The sequence below is a fragment of the Protomyctophum parallelum genome (genome assembly GCF_964188405.1).
Source record: "Protomyctophum parallelum genome assembly, chromosome: 14".
Taxonomy (NCBI): domain Eukaryota; kingdom Metazoa; phylum Chordata; class Actinopteri; order Myctophiformes; family Myctophidae; genus Protomyctophum; species Protomyctophum parallelum.
Window position 1 is genome coordinate 42,904,437 of NC_139709.1, and position 23,117 is coordinate 42,927,553.

At 42.0% G+C, this 23,117-nt stretch overlaps 1 protein-coding gene across 3 annotated transcripts in view; it reads left to right on the forward strand.

Annotated features, from left to right (window-relative positions):
* Positions 1 to 20,697, forward strand: part of ak5 (adenylate kinase 5) — a 62,921-nt gene extending 42,224 nt beyond the window's left edge. For all 3 annotated transcript variants that reach the window (XM_083781222.1, XM_083781221.1, XM_083781223.1), the window contains 4 exons: positions 6,693 to 6,856; positions 17,718 to 17,834; positions 19,820 to 20,020; positions 20,236 to 20,697. In XM_083781222.1, the coding sequence (XP_083637348.1) occupies positions 6,693 to 6,856; positions 17,718 to 17,834; positions 19,820 to 20,020; positions 20,236 to 20,304 (551 nt within the window). In that variant the 3' untranslated portion in view covers positions 20,305 to 20,697. The remainder of the gene's footprint in view (positions 1 to 6,692; positions 6,857 to 17,717; positions 17,835 to 19,819; positions 20,021 to 20,235) is intronic.
* Positions 20,698 to 23,117: the final 2,420 nt, after the last annotated feature.

The following is a 23,117-nucleotide window of genomic DNA, read 5'->3' on the forward strand; positions in this document are numbered from 1 at the left end:
GGCCGAGGCGGCCACCGACATACGCAGCAAGCTCCCAACTTGCGCTCTGATTGGACGAGCGACGCCACCAAAAATATACAATTCCTGATTGGATTGGCCGAGCGACGCCACCAAAGATACACAATCCCTGATTGGTCAAGGGGACCACCAATCCCTGATTGGCCGAGCCAGTCACCGACCTACGCAGCCGAAAAGAGTACCTGCGCGCTCTGCTCACACAAGTAATAACAACAGCCTGGAGAAGAATGATACAAAAAAACACCTGTATACAAGTGACTTTTGAAGAAGATGTTTTACAGTGGCGGATGGACGGACCTACAGTATATGTACGGACCGACGGCCGGTCTGACGTATGTGCGTACATACGTACGTAAGTTCCGGCCTCCTGGCAGGAATAATTGACAGCCAATGTAAAAGAAGCTTAAAAATGGAGGTCTTGTGGTTGTTAGAAATCGATCTGCTGCATTATTGACCTATTCTCTGTGTGCAACGGTGGGCAACACTGTGTTACGTACTGCCACTCTGCCCAAGTAACTTTATTGACCATATTCACACAGCAGACATTTTCAGCACATCATACTCACGGGTGAGGAATTGCCTCAGTCAAAGTGCATCTCAGCTCAGTTATATGGTTTCTGTCTCACTCAATTCACGAGATTATTAAAAAAGTGTTTGAGGACAATACAGAGGTTCAAAACAGAGTAAAATATAAAGCTTACAGCATTAAAGCCTACACTGGAGAGTTGTCACATGCCATTTAGCCACAGGCCATACCAGACTGCTAAACTCATCGCATAATATAGCATTTTAATCTCTGCTTTGATCTCATACGTTTTCAATTCATGAATATGTGATCTAGATTGGTAAAACACAAAATACAAATGTCCAAACAAATTCTTATCATGTCTGCTTTGGAGTTGACTCTACTGTTGGCAGTATGTTCTGGGATGCCCTAATTCACTTCATGCTTCATGATGGACTATGGGTGCGCCGCGCACACACCAAAGCAAATTGCTTGCACCGCATACTCACTTCCTACAAAAGTACTGAAAATAGCAGATCTACAAGCTCACAGCGCCTTGAGGATTGTAGATCGATTAACTATTTTAAATCATTTCTAAAATAGGGACGGTTTTGGACTTACAAGGTTTCCATCCGACAGCAACGATATGGTTTTATGTTCCCTCTCTCTTCTCTGTCTCTTGCCTTCATTCTATATTCCCTCACAATCCTTTTCTGTAATTGGCTGCAAAGAATTTCCTCTTTTGACCAGCCATTGCAATATCCACACTGATAGTCCAGGATAATAGGATTCATATATAAGAATATGAAACTTCAATTTGGAGCAGGTTAAATGATTTATAATGATTGAATTGCACATTTTAAGTCGTTATCACAACTATTCCATATAGGTCGTTATCGGACATATTTTTTCTTAAATGTCTTTCATTTGGCAGTTTCTGAATGCAGATTGGAATCAATTTCCGTTGTGCTTTGAAGGCTAATAAAACAGTTTTCTGATATAATATTCAGATCTATTTATTATTCTTATGGCTCTCTTCTGTAATATAAAAAAATCACAGCTGTGTGAAGTGAGGGCTGCTTTTATCGTCATCATCTGATTCTGGCCAATCCCAATTTGCATTCAATGTTTGTGTTTACACACTTTCGTCTTCAATGTTTGTGTTTACACAAACCCTCAAAGCTAGCGCCCCTAAAAAAATAGGGTTTGTATTCATTTTATAAGCGTTTCCCCGCATATCCACACACACACACACACACACACACACACACACACACACACACACACACACACACACACACACACACACACACACACACACACACACACACACACACACACACACACACACACACACACACACACACACACACACACACACACACACACTCTTTGAATACAGGGTTGAAGCCAGTCTGACTTTGGTGATGGTTTCACAGCCGTAGACCTCGATTATTATTTCATGTCCCGTTGAAGGATGCGAGGAAGGTTCAGTCTGCGATGCGATGGACTATGAATAAATTCCGTCTGAGAAAATGGACTGAATGTACAATGAACGAATTAATCAATGCCACGATAGGGTCGGGACCTCTTCCATCTTGACTGCCATGCCTATGACCTCGCTGGCTCTAAGAAATGGTGACGAGGCACATTGTGCCATGAAACAAGTTTATCTCATCAAACCACGTGACTCCCATTGAAAATGAATTGGAGCTGTCTTACCGCTCCGTGTTTCATCAGACATCGATAAGACAGCTGTCTGATAGGTGAGACAGGTGCCATAGACCGCAGACAGATGATGACACCTACAAACTCAAGGAGAATATTAATGATGAATATGAGTTCACCGTGAGTTGTATTACTGCAGTGGTTTTTAACTCGAGGTCCATTATTTATTGGGAATTTGAGCCACGGACAACCATTTGATGAGATTTTAGCCTCTTCAGACCCAAAACTAATTTCTCGTCATTGGATACGATTTTGTCCACATAATTCCATGCTGTATTGATGTTGGTACCATAGGATAGATAAAAGGCAAACGATCAAAATAACAATTCTTCTCCATTCTCTTAATTGTGTAGACTTCTTATGAATTAAGTTACTGTATGTACATTACATACAGTATTAGTTATTAGTTTAATAATAATTGAACTATCGAGAGTGTCTATAAGGGTCCATTTAGTTATCAACTCTCCATCTTTTAGCTGGGGACTACCTGGAACCCCTTCTAGGACCACTGGTTGAAAACCACTGTATTACTATGGCTATGACGATGCACTGTACCTGGCTAACACTGATCCCATCACGAGTGTACCAGCCGTATCATGAAATCACCTAGCAACAGCCACACTGGCCACAGTACAGTGGGGTGCCAATTAGTTATGAATTTATTTTTGTCTTGAAATGGGGAAATGTATTTGATGTTTGAATTTCTCTTTGACTGGGGGATTGTCTAGTGCTGGTTAATGACGTGGAGGTGCATAATGTCAATACTTGCAGAACTAGACCAGGGGTTCCAAAACGACCCAGCCCTAGTTAATATTTCAGACATTTAGCACTTAAACCCTCAATACGTAGAAAACTAGAGCTTTGGCTCTGCACTTGGTCTACTCTTTTTGTCTCCACCAGGCCGAAGGCATGGGGAGAGAGTATGTTTTGCACTCAGTCCGTCCGTGCGTGCGTCTGTCCAACCGTCCGTCCGTCTCTGCCCCAAATATTCCTCATGGCCTGTTATAGCGCCACCATGAGGCTGATTTAGGCAAAACACATTTCTGTAGATAACTAGTAAACATTTTATCCATACATCACACAATTTGGTATACACTATCTCCATAGTCATGCGATCAACAGGGATCTGCACCATTTCCCATCTTCCATCCTGATTGGCTTCCAAAGTTCACATGATTCGTCCGTTTCGAACAAAATGCCACAAATCACAAACACAGTGTGCAATTTCCATGAAATAATACACGCACATTTCCACTAGGCCGACGACATGCCACTAATTTTTTTCCAAATCAGCCTCACGGTGGTGCTATAACAGGGCAATTCCTGTTTTTACTTATAATTGCATCGATCTGTATACAACTTATGTATCCCTAGAGGCCATGGAAAAACATTTTCCCTGCATCCCTCCACATCTGCCGGTTATAGCGCCACCATGAGGCCGATTTCTGCAAAACACAAGTTTATGTTAATCGCACAGATTTCATCAAAAAATCTCACGCAAATCCGTACACATGATCTCTGTAGTCATGTGATCAAGACGATCCTGTTGGATTTCTCAGATTCTACACTGATTGGCTAAGATTGCCTTCCAAAGTTTTCAGGAGTAGCCCGTTTTGTACAAAATGCTGCACATGTCCTGCTCATCCAAAATTCTATCCTCAGAGATGCTATGAGTGATTTGGCTCAACAAAAACAAAATGAAGAACATTGTTGCAAAAAACTAAAAAACATGTTTATATTACTCCTCAACATTTTGACAAACATCACACACACTCCTATCCTCCTGGTGGAGACCTGTGCCCAGAAGGGCACTTTTTCTAGTTTCACTCTAGTCTACAGCAAATCTATTCGCCAATCTATGTACAAGCTCACAACACGTCGCACTGCAGCACGTTTACATTGGCTCAGAGTAGGGATGTTATAGGATTAAGTGGCTAATTTACAAACCGTAAAAATGTTCCTATCACATACAAACATTTGGTCAGCCCCCCTGTAGTAACTCTGTGGAGCATCTAGGGATCTCGGACCCCCTGTTGAAAAGAAAGAAATTGTCCTACTTGGCAGCCCCCAGCCCCACCTCTTTGAAAACATGTGTGCTACACTCTGCTAGAGAGAAGATTGTCCCTGAGCCTCAGGCAGTAGTAGACCCCCTACACACACACACACACACACACACACACACACACACACACACACACACACACACACACACACACACACACACACACACACACACACACACACACACACACACACACACACACACACACACACACACACACACACACACACACACACACACACACACACACACACACACACTTTCTTTCTTCCACTTCTGTCTGTTTTCCACAGTCTCTCATCCTTCCATCCATCTCCATACTCTGTCATTCTGTGTTTTCTGCATGAGTGACTAACCCTCAGGCAGGGTGGCCCAGTGCAGTGCAGATGTGCGTGCGTGCGTTCAAACAGCATGGTTTTACTGAAAACATTGCACTGGGCTACAAGAATATATAATACCATACAGTTTCTCACTGTTCCCCTTAAAACATTTTTCTTCAAATCTATACAAAAACATCGTTTATATCTGGATTTTTCTAAATGTGATATGTACTGTATGTCATGTCTGTTATGTAACCCAGCCAAGACAAACAATTCACATCCATTAACATTGAAATGTGAATATGTAACATGTCACGTTTTGAGACATTTCATACCCACTGTCAACGTATGGGCCACATTTAATATAGGATATAGATACAAGGTATCTTAAGCCCAAACCACATTAGTTGCAACTCCATGAAACTAGTCGCAACTCCTTGCAACAAAACAGTTTTAAGGTCAACCACACCAATGAAACTCCTTGCAAAAAAAAAACAGTTTTAAGGTCAACCACACCAATGCAACTCCTTGCAACTTCCGGTATATAAAGGCTAGATGGCTCCGACGTAGTTCACCCGGCACCCATCTTGCTTCGGGGCTACAGTACAGTATGTTCTATGGCAGCTCAAAAACAAAAATACGAATAATCTTGTACGGATTTACAAACGGGTTGGTTTATTACAAACGTTATCAACGTGGCTATGATTCAGGATGCTTATCGGCTTAATGATATTTTTTTATATTAACGTCATATAAAAGCATAGTATGCGGACGTCTCTGACGTTTAATAAAAAAACCAAACCGTTTGAAAATCGGTTGAAAATTGAGCAAGTTATAGTTATTTAAAAAGTACATTCTCCATAGACACAATGTTATGCTGCCCCGCAGTAAGATGGCCGCTCGGTGCCCCGTAGATCTCCAATGGCCAGCAGCGCGGGTGAGTCATCTAGCCTTTCTTAAATATATCTATGCTTGTAACTGGGGATAATGGTTGCATTGCAAGTAGTTGCATATTGCAAGGAGTTGTGTGGTGAATCATTAGTGCGGTTTGGGCTTTACACAAGTGTGTGTGTGTGTGTGTCTGTGACACTGTGTGTGTGTGTGTGTGTGTGTGTGTGTGTCTGTGACAGTGTGTGTGTGTGTGTGTGTGTGTGTGTGTGTGTGTGTGTGCGCGTGCGTGCGTGCGTGCGTTTTTTTTTTACGTTCTGCTTATTACATTTTTGCTCTTTTTTTATTTATTCAGAAATGTAGATGTGACTACTACTGTGACTACTAAGTATAGTATACCAGGCGGTAAGACGCATGGGGGCGAGAAGCGACCTCGCCCTGAAGGACGAGGTTGCATGCACTGGCCATATATGGAGCGTATCTTGTGTACAGGGTTTTATGAGGTCAGATCAAGATATGGAATGTCAGGTCAGCTCCATATAGCTCCATCTATTGAGAACTAGTTTTCACAGGCTGCACAAATAACTTTGGGGCAGGCCCGTCTAGTTTAACTTTAAATGGACAGGTATCAGTCAAAAGAGAGACATTGAAGAGGGAGGATGGATGGATGGGGAATGATCAACATATGGAATGTGTCAGAACAGGTTCTAACATATATCCATAATATATACTAATATTGATAACATCAGGGATCTCCATATATGGGCTTAATTGTGACAGTATATATAGTGTGTCTTGGAGACATGACTAGACGTGATATCACAATGCGTGACCATATATGGGGGACATTCCCGTATATGAGGGTTGGTGAGTGACGGGGATTGTGGGTTAGATGTCGGGACAAACAAAATTTCACAGTTAACTGCGACCTCTGGTCGCAAAAGTACTGGGTGCTGTTACTATAGTACTGCTGCTATAGTACACGTGTTTCTGCTATAGTATAAATATTTTGTGCATAAAATGGCTTTGCTTTATTGCAGAGTTTGTAGATTTATGGCATAGAAGACTAGGCAGATATGCCAGTTAAGAACGCATGCCCCTCCAGTCACTCCACTCACCCACGCACACCAACAGCAACACCAACTTGGTAATCGTGTGTGTGTGATTTCAGGAGGTCCAGGCTCGGGGAAGGCTGTCCAGTGTGAGAGGTTGGAGGAGAAGTTTGGTGTGCGTCGTGTCACAGCAGGCGAGCTGCTGTGCTGTGAGCTACAGTCCCACAGCGAGAGGGGGCGCTACCTGCGGGACGTCCTGGAGAGAGGGGAGCAGCTACCAGAGGTAGCGCACTTCATTGGGCTATAATTGGAAAGAACTTGGGCCCCCTTCCCTACTTTTGCATATAGCCCATTATAATTATGAAAGAAATGCTTGGCTTGTTGTATGTTTGCTCAAATGACATTAGAGATAACAGTAATAGAGGGTATGTGCATGCATAAAGTGAATGGCAAATCGAGTGGCAAAGTGAGTTTAACGTTGTTAAATGCAATCATATTGGACTTTTCTGTTTGGATGTATGGGCTGTCAAGGCCAGAAAGTAGTTTTTGCCACTCAGTAGGCGTTCCCACATAACTTCCTGGTTTGACTATATTTTGGGAGAAATGTTCAAATGGTGATATAGGCTACAAGCGTGAAATTTGGTAAAAATCATCTTAGGAGGTCACTCTTTGATTTAAGAAACTGGGCCACTCGTAAATCAAAGGTGGCAGCGACATGACGATACAAAGATACGACAGCTACAAAAATGTTGAGCTGGTTTCAACTTCAGCTACAAAGATACAAAGCTACAAATAGGCTGTGTAGCTTTGTAACTTTACATCTTTTGTATCTGCCAGTGTGAACGCAGCATAAAACTTCTTTAATTTGAAAAAAGAGAAGAAAGAAAGTCTTTCAGAATCTCCAAAATAGTCACATTCCACCAGTTCCAGTCACATACTGTATATATTCCAAATCCGTTTCAGTCATTGTTCCAGATCCCAAGAATTATGTCTAATTGACGATGCCATATTCTGCTTTCCACTGAGCACCGCTTTGTAGATATTTGGCTCATGGTCTTTCATCTGGGGTGTCTGTCTATTAGTGTTTCAGACCACGTTTCATCCGAGCTGTCTGGTAGTGTTTCAGACACGTTTCTTCAAATGGTTTGTGCCTCCTCTGGAGGACAGAGTTGTGGAGTGTGAACACGCTGGTGTCTCCTCAGGCTACGCAACACATTGAAACTCCTGTCACACTGTTTGCAGTGGAACTGCTTTTCCCCAGCGTGGACCAGCTGGTGTTTCTTCAGGCTAACTATAAATCTGAAATTATGTCCACACTGTGCGCAGTGGAAAGGTCTTTCTCCGGTATGGACACGCTGGTGTGTCTTCAGGTGACCTGACTGAATGAAGCTCTTGTCACAACGTGCACAACGGAATGGTCTTTCCCCCGTGTGAATGCGCTGGTGTATCTTCAGGCTTTCTGACACAGTGTAACTCTTGTCACACTGTGAGCAGTGAAAAGGTCTTTGTCCAGTGTGGACACGCAGGTGTCTCGCCAAGCTACTGCAGTTGCTGAAACTCTTGACGCATTGTTTACAGATGTGACGTCTCTTTACCTCGGATTGAGTTGAAGTATTGGTAAATGGTTGATTGTCTGTAGGTCTTGGTTCTTCTGAGTCGCTGTGCTGTTTACTCATTGTTGTTGGCAGCGGTTCGTTGTCAAAGCTGCTGCTATTCTTGAGCTGTAAATGGGTCAAGAATCTCGCTAATGATGTGTGACCTTAAGCAATAACTGGAATGGTTACAGTTTGATTACCAGTACAATTTTAAGACTATGGATGTGATCTCGATCAGTTCCTCTTACAGTTGTTAAAGGCTTGCTTGATTTCTGTCCATTCACACTGTGTCGTCTGCTTTTTAAGCCAAGATGATTGAACGTTGTGTCGTCACTATGATGTCAGTCAAATTCCCCCCTGTGTTATATTATCTTTTTGGGGGGCTATGTCCAGATTTTGGTGTGTGTGTAAACACAAACTTTGTCCTAACACAAACATTAAATGCCATTGACAATGAATGGACAATCTTTGTGTTACGCAATGTTTGTGTTTACACAAACATTGCACAACAGAAGACGAAGGTGAGGACGCAAATTCTGATTGGCCCGGAATGAGATGATGTACGATGATAAGAGCGCCCCTGACTTCACTTGTGATTTTTAAATAACCCGATGGCACGTAGATTGTCTATTTTACAAAGATTAAAGGACCACTTCACCACTTTTCAACCTATCATCATATAATAGGTCCTCAGTAATAATCAAGTTATATCACAGTTTTTTTCTACACCAGTGACATCATCGTTTTTTTTACAAAAATGTTTAGATTTTTACTAACCTCAACTTCAGTAAAACTATACCTAAACCTAACCCTAACCTCAGTAAAACTATACCTAAACCTAACCGTAACCTCAGTAAACGTAACTTGCCCGGGGGCGTAGTTATAAGCACAACCTGTGTTGGATTTAGTATGTCGCCCCCAGGATACATTTCCAGTTACGAGGTCACAGTTTCTCGGGCAGTCTATTTCTAGCCACTCTTGTTTAGTCTTTCTAGGTGGAGTCCATCTCAAGGCTACTTTACTGTAGGAATTCAATGGGGATCTGCCCATAGATCCTAAGTCCCGTTAGTCCGAACATGCACTGCTCCCATGCTTGCGGTTATGTTTAGGGTTAGGGTTAGAGATAGGGATAGTCATTTCGGAACAATGAACCTAATGACACGGCACCATTCAATGTGCCTCAATGCAGTCCAAGATAACTAGTCATATATTCCCAGAGACCTCAAAGTGAACACTCTGTGATTGGTCACAATTGACTCCCAGTTGTCACAGTATTCCTTCTTTCAAGCAGGAAAGACGAGAAACAAGAAACGGTCCCCGGAACAATCCAGACCCCCAGGAACGGCCCAGGGCTCGTACTGTAGTGTACTCTGTGCCACATTAGTCTGTGCTGTACTGGCCACTTTAAGTGTTTGGACATACAGACAGAGACGGACGGACGGACATACGGACGGACGGACATAGCTCTGTAATGGAGCGGATGCACCGCTCAAAAATGTCAGTTGATGCATTGATCATAGACAATAAGTGCAGGATGGGCAGTGTGAGTATGGTATTGGTGTGTGCAGATCTGTCTGCCAGTGACCATTGATGATCGTCAGATCGTCTGTGATGATCATGATGATGAAGCCGTGGGTGTGGTTGAAGTGTTTAGGGCCGTGGTGAAGAAGTTGTCCTCCTTCAACTTGAGATGTTCTGGGAGTTCTAGCTTCATCATGGCCTCTTCTATGTCGTTGTTTATCGCCACTTTTAGATCTTCGAGTGAGGTGAAGTCCTTCTCAGGACGAAGGTAGCCCACCATTGCAACACGGAGAGTCCGTCCATAAAAGTCCTCTTTGAACGTGTGCATCACGTGTGTCTCCATGGACTTCTTTGTGTTTTTGTAGTAAGGGTTCCAACCGATGCTCATCACCATTTTGTGGATGTCCCCGTTTCCTACGCAAGCCCAGCCATAGTAGATTCCTGTGCCGATGTCTTCAGGGAGATGTTCCACCACCGACTCCGGAAAGTTTGCAGTAGCAATACCCAGTTCTTTACTTCCTCTCCCGAATCCTTTGACGACCTCCCCCTGGCAAAAGTACGGAAGACTCCTTATGACTTCCATTATCAATGCCCGTCCTCTCTTGATTGATTTACAATCAATCATTGTAAACATAATTTGTTGTTGTGGCAGAGGGCAATTTGACTAGTTGGTTACATAATTTTTCTTTTTCTAGAAAGAAATGATGCTGACATAAGTACTCTGACAATGGGTACTGACGTCACACTACTTATGTCATACTGTCATTATGACAGAGGTCATAGACTAGCCTATAGGAAGTATTCTGTATTACTGACATAATAGTGCGTGGGAACGTGCAGGCAGGTCTGGAGTTACTTTCTGAAAGTACTGGACCGATCAGTGCCAGAATTTACTTAATGTAATTGTGTTTTGATCTTTAAAGGTATATTCAGTGATTTCACTCAAAAAACCTTAGGTTTCGTTTTTGGCTGGGACCCCAAAGCCTTTCATCCAATCAGGATAGAGAGTCAAAAACTAAACCTACGGTTTTTTGACACCCAGGGGTTAACTGGGGACAGGGAGGAACTCCTTATATGGTCAGCACACTCTATAGTAGAGGATTATCACAACAAAACAAACAAATAAGTGATATTTGAATTAAGTGAAATCACTGAATATACCTTTAACTTGGAACAGGGCTCCGATCAGGCTGAAACCGTAACTGTAAATAGTCATACATCTGAGCATACATCATTGATGACTGAGATCCACAGAGAAGCCGGTCAACCCACGCTGTTATTATGACAAATATAAAGTAAAATAAATAAAGTTGGACAAAAGCGAGAACAAAGATCAGATTCTAAAAATGTCTATTACATCCTGACAGTTTCATTATTAACCCATTCTGACCTGAGATCAGATTCTAAAAGTGTCTTCGATTTTTCAAAAATAGCAGACCTACAAGCTCGTATCGCGCCACTCGGTGGCGCGATATGAGCTTGTAGATCTGCTATTTTTCAATAGCTAAAGCATAACATGATGCCAACACCAAAATGGGTGCCCGGTCAGAATGGGTTAAATTATTCACAAATCCAAACACACTGAGGCGGGGAAATATTATTCACATGGTCGGTCAGGTGTGAAATAGACTTCAGCCGGGAGCCAAACTGGTTGATTTATGCTTTGTTGTCCGATATCAGGATCCACTGAGTTTGCCTTTCGAGATCATGTGAAACTAAAATTAATGGAATTGCTTTCAAACCCCTCAAATTAGGAATCATGTTCTTTAATATCTGCGCATTAAGGGTCTGCCCTTCAGGGTTTCATATGATACAGACCATGCCCAACAATGACACTAATATGATACTGACCATGATACTGACATAATGTGTATTATTATGTGGGGGGTTGTGAAGATCTGTGAGGATGTGTTCTGAAGCATCAAGGGAGCAGAGCCACCCCAACAAATACAAAGCATTATCATTGCAATATCTATAGTTTTATGATCTCAACGAGTGCCCTACCTTTTTGCATTCAAGTGGCTTCCCACCCTATTCTCTTGATATGTGGTCCATTGGGAGCCATGTCTCTCGGTTTGTTTTGTACAGGCGGAGGGACGGTGAAACGGTTGTTTTCCACCCATAAACAGTAGTACAGTATTTCCCCAAGGCCATATTTCAGCTAAAGAGCATAATATAAATAGCCATACATGTATTTTCAATTCATGAATCCGCAGCAGCTTTCCAGTGGTTGTTAGGGCCACCTGCTATGACTTCAGACCAACATGCTGCTACTAGCCTGTTTAATTGGAATGATTTACCCTTGTGTCCTGACATTTAACATCAAAACGCATGGCTATCACAAACACACAACCTGCCTTTGCTTACTCGCATTTTCAAAGGGTTCTGTTTACTTGCCTATTTTGTGTATGAAGGTGACTGTGTGGTGTGTGTGTGCCCGGTGTGTACATGCACATGCAACTTAAGGACAGCATGACAATCATGCACGTACGCACATTCAAATGTTCTTGCTGTGCGTAAGTGCATGTCTTGTCATGCTGTCCTTAAGTTTTGAATGACAGAGCTATTGCCAATGTGAATTCTCTGTCTAAAGATGGCCGTTCTGCTATGCTTTGTGAAATATCAACTTGTCACTATTTAACCACAAAGTCCTGTATCAATATAGGCAGGCACACATAAAGATGTCCCTGCAGATGTTTCCTTGCAGCTGAGAGCAAGAAAGAAGTAAATACTCAAGTCAATGTAGTTCGTTACAGGACATTACATGTGTAGCTTTGTGAGAATGACCATCTTTGCGGTTGTAGTTTTAGTACAGCCTTTGTAAAGAAAGATCAACTAGCAGGTATTTATTCACCAAAAGAACATTACAATACCAACTGATACAGGAAGCTCTCTACTCCCAGCACGTACTTACTTACTCTGCTATCCTGATTCCTGATATGGTCCAGCCCAATCTTTACTGAAACACATCACAGGCAATTGTTAGGCATTCAATCAAACCTCAACAATAAAACTCCACATTATTGCACTTCTCAACATATTGCACCTGCCCAACACGATTACCACAACCCAAACATTTCTTTGTCTCCCCAGGTGGAACTCATTGGCTGAGTGGCCATCTCCAGGAAACAACAATGCATTCAACAATAAAATCATGAGTGACTGTACAAAATTCACTGTGCAAGTTACTAAAGTGCCAATGAATATACTGCGCAATTAAATCAATCATGGTTACAAATACATGTGCAAAATAAGTAATAGAGAACCTCTCTGTTACAAGCTTGATGTGCAAGCACCTCTGTTCTACTGTGTATAAGGCTGACATGTTTGGGTTGAGCCGGAACAGGCAGTTCAACTTCAAACAGACATCTCTGCAGAGAGCTGCCCTGTCTGAGATGGAACTTGGAAGGAAGCCAGGTTAATACTTTTTGGCTGCCTGATGACTGTTTAAAATCACAGCACAGCATGACAGTCATGACAGAGCTGAAAAAGCTCTCCTGTCATTGTTTCTGTAAAGGCAGTGCAGTGTGAGTGAAGTCATCAGTGAAGAAGAACTTAATAATTCAACTCCAAGAATGCTCCAAGAATGCACGCGGAAGAAATCTACCGCCGACTAATACTATATCTGCCAGACATCTGTAGTAGCCTACCTTGCATCCAGCAGCTAAGCCCAGTAGTCACTGGTCCCCAGGGAGGCAGTGAAGCCAATAGTGTGTGAAGCAAATCCTGACTTCCTGAAAGTTCATATAATGGCCTGTTGTGGCACTGTCATCACTGGCACTGGCACTGTCATCACTGTCACCCATAGCTCCATAGAGGTCCATGTATTTGGGCCCAACTTCACCTAGACTCTATTACCTTAAAGATGGAGTGCCACAATCTTTGTATTTTTCCAGTTTTTCATGTGTCTATGAGGTGACAGTACTTAATTAGACAGACTGGAGTTGTTTTTATGCGCAATTGTGTATTGACTTTGTATTTAGGGTTTCTTCCTGGAGGCTGAACCCTTGACAGTCAAACGGGCCAATGAAGTAAACAGTAATATAGTGACACCACACTATCAGCCCCTCCCCTAACCCCTCCCCCTTTATCATACAACTACAGCTGTGGGTGTGGCTTCAGTTCAGGTGGATCACCACCCCTCACCAGGCAAACCAGGCATACTTAATGAACTGGTGGGCGTGTCCACATAAAAGCATGATTTTAACAAATACTGTACACTTTTTGGAAAAAGTTCTTCCCCCATATATTGTAATAATACCTGATGATCATGTTTTAGGGTGGAAAAAAATGGTGGCACTCCATCTTTAATAAACATGGTCATGAATACTTTCTGCTTCCAGTCACTAGTTTAAAGTCTCATTTCTCATGTCATAATATTCTTTTTGGAAAATGATGGTCCCATTTATTAAAAGAATGACCATAAAGTATTGGACTGACAGGCTTCATCTTACGTCCATATCAGACCCGGAGAACGCTTTGTCCATATTTCTTTACAGTCTATGGTCCCCGTAGGGGCGAGGCTTCCCCTCCCCTACTGGGTAGGGCTTCTTAGGACCAATCCCAATCCACTCCCTTGCTGACTCAATGAGCCCTCACTGACTTAGCTGCGTGTTCATGTGAAGTCTGCGAGGGCTTGAGGGATGTCCCATTTGAAATTTCGGTAAGTCAGTGAGGGCTCAGCCCCGCCCCTTTATGTGCCCTTTGCCAAAGTCAGCATCGTTGCTGACTTTGGCCGACTTTGGCAAATAAATTACCCACAGTTCATAGCGTTACATGGGGAATGAGGGGGATCCTCCGAACGTCAATCATTTAAGTATGCAAATTAGTTATGTATCGCGGTTAGAATGTCAACAAACACAGTGCTTTCTCACTGTTCTCACTGGAGACGGAATGGAAGGATAGGCTATATATTTAATAACAATAATAATAATAATAATAATAAGGGAAACATGATGAGAAATGACTAATGAGCAAAGTAAAAGAATATGGAAATGCAATTTATAATGAATATTATTATATATGAATATTACAACCCCTATCACACAGGAAAGTGTGATTATGAAACTAATAATAAAACTATCTGCTTAAATACTAAAATAGGCCAAGCATGTAGGTAGGCACTGGCTGTGAATAAGGACAGTTTTTATAAAGTGATGCAAAGTGTCATGAATGGCGGCCTCTCACCCTCAAGCACTTATACAGCTGACGTCACTAAAGTCAATGAGGGTTCAGGGCTCAGGGCTTGAGGGAGGCAATTGGGATTGGGCCTTAGCCTTCTTACATGAGTTGGGCGTTGTGACGTTGTCATATTCATCACCTCCTCATATTTATGGGAAAAGCCCTTGACGGATGATTTCTCCATTCTGCTCCAAGCACTAAAATGAATACAACACTTAGATGTGGAGCTGCAAGAAAAAAGCATTGATGAAAAATCCATTGGAGACCACGACACACTCAATTTTTTAAACTGCAATGTGTGTGTTAGGCTGCACAACAGTGACCCTTGGTGGTGAAGAAATGCTATTTCCGTGCTCAGACATACACAGAGACAGACATACTGTACATACAGTACATACATAGCACCACTCAAAAAAATCGAACACTGAGAGGGACGAGACTAATATCCACGCAGTGATTAAGCTTGAAAGAACCTATTAAAGAAGAAAATTAGGGAGGCGAAACAGGCTCACAGACAGCGTTTAGAGGAGTCAATCCAAGCAAACAACCCTAAAAGACTATGAAAAGTATGACCGGTATGTCTTCTTCCAATAAGCCAATTGTGACGGATAATGAGCTGGTGTTTGCTAATGATTTAAACAGCTTCTTCTCTCCCTTTGAGTCTGTAAACATGGCTTAGATAAAGACCTACTTGATGCGTTGGTGCCCTCTAGTGGGGATAGAATTAATGATTGATTGATTGATTGATTGATTTATTAACAGTTAGCAGAATTACAGTACATTTCAAGTACAACTCAATACAAAAAAAAACTGTTAACTGTGAGTGGACGACACCATAAAGCATTACACTTGTTTACAATAGGGCCCACCATTTTCAATGAATCAAAAAAACTATCAGTGAGGAGGAAACCAGGTGCATTTTCCAGCGTTTAAGCGCGAAAAAAGCTAAAATAATAATAAGCCCCCTTATTCTGAAGGATTTTGCCACAGTATTGGCATCCTATTTTTCAACATATTGTTGACAATCCACCATCCCACAGGCTTGGTTGACCGCCCACATAAAACCACTGCCAAAAAAGGTAAATCCTAAAGAACACAATGATTACAGACCAATAGCACTCTAACCTCGCCCACCAGGCTTTCCACCACCTCTGAGGAAAGCCTGGTCTCTGTTTCATTTCGGTATATGATCCGCTCGGGAGCGGATGATATCGTTACGTCATGTTGTAGTATTGTTTTGTTATTATTATCTTTGGTCCTGCTCCCGGTGGTAAAACACCGTCGGTGGCAATCCATGGTTCAGCTATTGAACAAGTTCCATCTTACAAATATCTGGGAATGATGATAGACGCCACCTTATCATGGTCCTCTCATATTGACTATATTTGTAAGGATACAGCAGCTTAGATCGTTTGGTGCTACTGTAGCAGTCAGATCTTGTCTCTTTTCTATACGTCTGTTGTTCAAACTGACGTTGTACTGTAGCACGGCCTGGTTTAACAGCCTATCTATAGTATATAAGAACAAACTTAGCTAAATTAAGATCTACGCTAAAATTGTAGGTAGGCCTGTTGAGGTCGTGTTACATTCCTTTAAAGAGGCCCAGACCAAGAGCATGCTTAGACTAGCGAAGAGTATCTCTTCTGATCCCTTACATGTTTTAAATTATGAATATCAACTGTTGCCCTCCATGAGGCGGTTTAGAGTCCCTATAAGAAAAACAGACTAAGGAACGCTTTTGTACATCAGTCTGTCCCGCTTTTAAACCAAAATCGTTAAACCAGAGGATATGTTCTTGTTCCTGTCTGTTTCTGTGATTTGTGTCCTGTAATGTCTATCATTTTGTAATGTATTGTGTGTATGTCTTGTCTGTATCTTGAATGGTGACGTCATGGACGCAAAACAAATTTCAGTGCAAGCTGACAATAAAGTTGTATCGTATCGTATACAGTACATACATACAGACACACATTGCTGCGTATAGGAGTGGCTAGCACCAAAAATATCTAACACTGAGAGGGACGAGACTAATATCCATGCAGTGATATTGCTACACGAGGCTACTTTCACACAACTGCAGATGTAGGCCACGTTAACAAAATTACAAAACTAAGTTCACACACAAAGGCAGTGACACTCCATAGAGGTCTACAGCGCTGGTTCTCAACATCAGGTCCAGGGACCACCAGTAGGTCCAAGCGGACCCTTACAGGTCTATTTGGTTCCATTTGTACATGATTGAATATAATATAATACTATAAGACTGGGGTCCCAAAGACCAGCCACTGAGAAACAGCTTGCCGGGCTGGATGTGTGAAGCTGTAAGGATGACACAGCGAGATTCTGAAATGATCAAATGTTACAGTATTGTTGCCTGGCAACGGAGCTGTGAAGTGACACGTTAATATTCTCTTTGACTCCGTCAGTCCACTTCATGTCATGTATTGACCTATGTCCAGTCTACAGAGTACAGCCTCAAAGAGTTCTTTCAGGGCTTTTAGTTTTATTATTCTATTAGGTAACGTTAGTGAAGTAAATTCACTTTGTGTACGACTAAGACGTCAACTTCAGTCTTCAGAACAGACTGGGCTTACCTCAAAAGAAATGCACGACAGATTGAAGGTCATCATCAGTAGGCACGCACGCACGCACGCACGCACGCACGCACACACACACACACACACACACACTTTGAGAGCTTTTCTTGTAAGTGAACTATGAATAATCAATATCAATATGAATGAATTTCTTATGCATCAATATAGCATAATATTTGTTTATGCATTGGGCGTGTGTGTGTGTGTGTGTGTGTGTGTGTGTGCGTGTGTGTGTGCGTGCGTACTTCAGGACAAACTGCTGGAGATGCTGTGTGAGGCGGTGGAGTCGTCCATGCGACAGGGGAGGGATGTGGTGATCTGTGGATTCCCACGGAACCTGAGACAAGCTGAGGAGTACGAAGCCAAGGTCAGATCCCTGTAGCGAGGAAAAGTCACAGTTATCAGACCATTAGAAAGGGTTAGAGTTAGAAATCTGAATTCTGCAAAAATGTTATCGCCCAGAAGTGAGAGATTGATTTGATTTTCAAGACCTCTTTATTCAATCTTTGTCCAGTACATGATAAACATGACAGTCAGATAATGATTTTTTTAAGGCAATTTGTAAGGTGCCATCAATCAGAAGTGAGAGACAGAGAGACACAGATAACAGAAATGAATGTAGATATGGAGAAACAGAACAGAAAAGTGAGCAAAGGGGGAAAATGAGAAGACATCATTCAGAAGAGAGAATAGATCTATGTCAATGAAAGTGCTGACTTAGCTTTTTAATGTTTCTTTGCTTGAAAATCTGTTATACAACTGTATCTAAATTTGGTGTTTGACAACTCCGTAGCCTACATTTCCAAATGTGTTTTACATGCTGTCACACTTGCCTAGTGTGGGTAGTATGAAAACCGGGAAAATATGTAGAAAATAACCTCCAGGCAGTCCTTGATGCAGAGATGCCGTTTGTCTTTATTCACACAGACCAAAAGTATTTACAGAGATACTAGACATGTGGCCTCCACAGTCCTACTTTGACTGGGAGGCCTCCCTACATATAAAGGCTAAGCCCCTCCCACTGGAACAAACCACCCTGAATTGATTCCACAATTACACCAGTACTTCATAATGTCCAGGGACAACACATATTATTCATCACATATTATACATCACTTATTATTCAATCAATTAACCATATCATACAAACAATGAGAAAGCAGGGTACTCTAAACAAAGCCTCATACTGTTGGTAGGTTCCCCCACACCCCACAGCTGATAGTTGCTCCCTACCATGGAGACAACAAGCAATGAACAATCAAGAGTCATTCAATATACATACACAGCCCGAAATAATATAATTCTCTGCAACATACACAATAAATAATAATTCAAACTTTAACCCATTTGTGTCCCGACCTTCCTGTTAGATTAGAAATAAACAATCAGAATTTAATACAGGTCGTTCAATATATGGTGAACTGCCACACATGCATTGCATGCACAACGTCACTGCTAAATTAAGTCAAATATGACTCATGCTGTACATGCTGTACATGCCAGGATGTAACCACGACAACACAAAAGGCCAGGAGTGGTAATGGGAAGCGGGCGGGAAAACAAGACCTACAGGGAAATGCAATTAATGGGAGTGAATTGCTTCATATAATATTAAAACAAGCAAAAACACACAGTAACATTAAAACAATAGAAAAGAACATAAAACGGCTGCAAATCAGGCAGAACAGAGAGTAGTAAGAACACAGAGATGTAGCTGTGCTTTAAAGATGTCTACAGAGGGTGCCTGTCTAAGTACAATAAATCACAGGAATTTGTTACGGCATGACCATAAGCCAACATATCGATAAGCCATCTGGTCAGACACAAGCATCTTTCACACAAGACACAATGCTGGCCTGGGTTAGATTAGAGATGGTACACACATGCACATTAAAATCTGTGTTAGTTAAACTGATTAGATTTTTACTTATTAACTCCGGCTTTAACAAGGCTAGACAGAGTCATAGTATTGAATCACGCTGCACCACAGGGGACACCCGTTATATACAAGTGGCAGATTATTATTTTAAGATATTTTTGGGGGCTTTTTGCCTTTATTGATAGATTTTACAGTAGTTAGACAGGAAAGGGGGAGACAGATGGGGGAGAAGACACGTAACAAAGGCTGTCGGGATCAAGACTAACCCGCGATACGCTGTCAGGCTGGATTACCCTAGGTGCCTGGAGCGCTCAGCCGGCCCAGGCCAATTTTTGTTTTTTTTAAACTTAACTTGTAGCCTATACTGACAATACAGTGGTGTTTACAAAAGTGCTTAGTTGGGGAACTTGGGGCACAAGGTCAGATGAGACCGTTTACTGTGGTTGAATACATGTCTCTGCGTGTGCTTTTAGATGGAGGAGCCCACTGCTGTTCTCGTGCTGGACTGCTTGCCTGAGACCATGTCCGACCGCCTGCAGTGTCGCAGACACCTCTCCTCCAACTCTCACTCAGACAAAGACCCAAACTGTGTCTTCAACAGGACGGTGGCCAACTTCAGCAGCTACACCCAGCCTCTGGTGGCTCTCTATGAAAGCAGGAGGCTTCTGTACAAGGTAGGCTTTGTGTGTGTGTGTGTGTGTGTGTGTGTGTGTGTGTGTGTGTGTGTGTGTGTGTGTGTGTGTGTGTGTGTGTGTGTGTGTACGTGTGTGTGTGTGCCATTACAGGTAGTGAGTTAATGTATTTGGCTCAAGGCCATGAAGGCTGTTTTTTTTTAGCTAGATGACTCATTAGGTCTTGTCTCAGCCAGTTTCCCTTCTTCTGCCTCCAGATCGATGGCGAGAGGTCACCAGAGGAAGTGTTTGCGCAGATCTGCCAGGTGGTGGATTCCTGTAAATAGGCTTCACAGGCTCTAGTCTATAGAACCTCCAACAACGTATGGAAAAACCTCCACTCCCTCTCCCCTCAAAGGAAACAGCACACCAACATTTTAACCAGGAGCGTGATTTGTACTTAGCCAATCTACAATATCAAAGTATGAATCAGGCTTTCTACCCCTATGACACAAAACACTACACGGTCATTAAACTCCATTTCCAACCCATGTCTTGTTAAAGGTTTTAAAAACACTACCGGTTGGTTCCAGTATTTGTACTTGTACTCGTGACGTGACACTGATCAAGCACCTGGCTGTCATAATAAAGGCTCCGTCCACCTGTGTTGTCTCTCTATTAGGTCTGTTTCTTTCTGTAAACACTAAACAGTATACGGTCATTGTCGAGCAGAAATCTTGTATCTCCATATTTCAACTGTTTATTTATTATTATATTTAATTATTATATTAACCCATTCTGAATGGGCACCCATTTTGGTGTTGGCATCATATTATGCTTTAGCTATTGAAAAATAGCAGATCTACAAGCTCATAGCGCGGTGGCGCGCTACGAGCTTGTAGGTCTGCTATTTTTGAAAAATCGAAGAACGACTGACATTTTTTTAATCTGATCTCAGGTCAGAATGGGTTAATAATGAAACTGTCAGGATGTAATAGACATTTTTTTAATCTGATCTCAGGTCAGAATGGGTTAATGCCCTACTTTATCATACTAGTGTCACACAAAAGCAGTGAAGAACTGCTTGTACAACATTGTCTCTCAAGTTAGTGTCTGTTGGACATATGAGGTTTCCACCTGACAGCAATGATATGCTTCCAAGCTGCCTGTGCAAGGTACCGGTAGATAAATGTATACAGAGAAGAAACAGCACTGCCTGCTGTGACTGAGAGCATGTTTCTTGGTGAACATGGACAGGGTTCCACAAAGTGAAATGTCAAACAGTATGTGGTCAAGAAAATAAGATTTCATGCTCTCATGTACAGTATGCTTTAGTGTACCGTATATTAAGCATGTAGATTACAATAAAGCTTTTTTCCTTTTGTGTATTTAAATGACAAGCATTAAAGTATTGCATTCATTCATACACACACACACACACACACACACACACACACACAATTATTCTCATAATGGAACAATGGGACATCAAAGTGCTTGTTGGGAATTCAATATTTACCATTCAATAAAAGACAATAAAATTGTTAAAACAGTGTATTTTCCTAATGTATTGTGTACCTTGTTGTTCTGCACATTGGAGCCCAGGGGCATTGAGGGGGGGGGGGGGGGATCCAGGGGGTCCTGGAATAACCCTATATACAGCACCTTTCAAAAAAAAAAAATATATCATGGCAAAGTTGGTTTATTTCCATAATTCCATTCAAAAAGTTTAACTTTCATAGATTATAGATTCAGTGCACACAAGCATTTATTTGTTTATCTTTGAAGAAATCACCATTTACTCCGTTTTTGCAGGGCATGAATGTTTTAATCTGAATGCCACATTAAGAAATTAGGATCACATCAAATCAAAGTCAAGCACTGTGAGGGCACCCGTCTTCCTAGTCCAAACCCTTGGACCTTGATTCCCAAACCAAATGCACACTTTACTTTCATCGGAAAAGAGGACCTTGGACCACTGGCCATGCCGCCAAAAGCAACACAACTTGGATTGATGTCCATGCCGTCAGTGCTTGACTGGCCAGCCAACTCGCCGGGCCTAAACCCCATTGAGAATCTATGGGGTATTGTCAAGAGGAAAATGAGGGGCACCAGAGTGACCAGACCCAAAAACAAAGAAGAGCTGATAACGAGCATCAAGGAAACCTGGGCTTCCATAACTCCCGGGAGGCAATGCCACAGGCCGATTGCCTCAATGCCACGGCGTATCGAGGCAGTGATGAAGGCAAAGGGATTCACAACCAAGTATTGAAGATTGACATTTCTGTTTTGAAAGTACCATATTTTGATTGATTTGATGTGATCCTAATTTCTTAAAGTGGTATTCAGATTAAAACATTCTGTTTTAGTGGGTTTTATGAGCTGGAAGCCAAAATTGTGTAAAGATAAACAAATAAACACTTGAAATCATTTACGTTGTGTGCACTGAATCTATAATCTATGAAAGTTAAACTTTTTGAATGGAATTATGGAAATAAACCAACTTTTCCATGATATTTTAGTTTTTTGGAAAGGTGCTGTACATCACCCATTTGAAAATACTAAATAGCCAATCTACAAGCTCACAATGCTTCACGATGCAACGCCTTGTGAGTTTGTAGATCGAATATTTGACAAAATGTGAAAAAAAAATTTGGAGTGGTGCAACCACTCCAAGGAACAGCAATGTCGTTAACCTACCTTCACGAGCACCAGTATATGACTATGAGTACCAGTAGGGGCGCTGTTGTGCCAGAAACACAGAGAGAGAGATAGTATTAGTGCTGCACCGTTGCCTGCTAATGAGAGAGAGAGGAGAGGAGGGGGGAGAGAGGGGAGTTGCACCACTCAGTTCACACGGGTGTGATTTTTTTTAAATATATTTCAACAAATTCTGTATGGGGGGGTCCCTGGCACCAAATATTTTCAGATGGCCTCATCCTTGACATGAAAAGGTTGGAGAACCACTGATTTATTAGCCTCAGAGACCACAGGGTTGTGTTTTCAAAACTGATTCATAGAATCAAAGTTGATGTTGTGGCTCCACCTGGTGGTTGATAAACCACAACCGGACAGGAAAGCATTCAGATATTTTTTGTTGCTCCATCCATCCATCCATCTTCAACAACTTATCTGGAGTCAGGTCACAGGGGCAACAGTT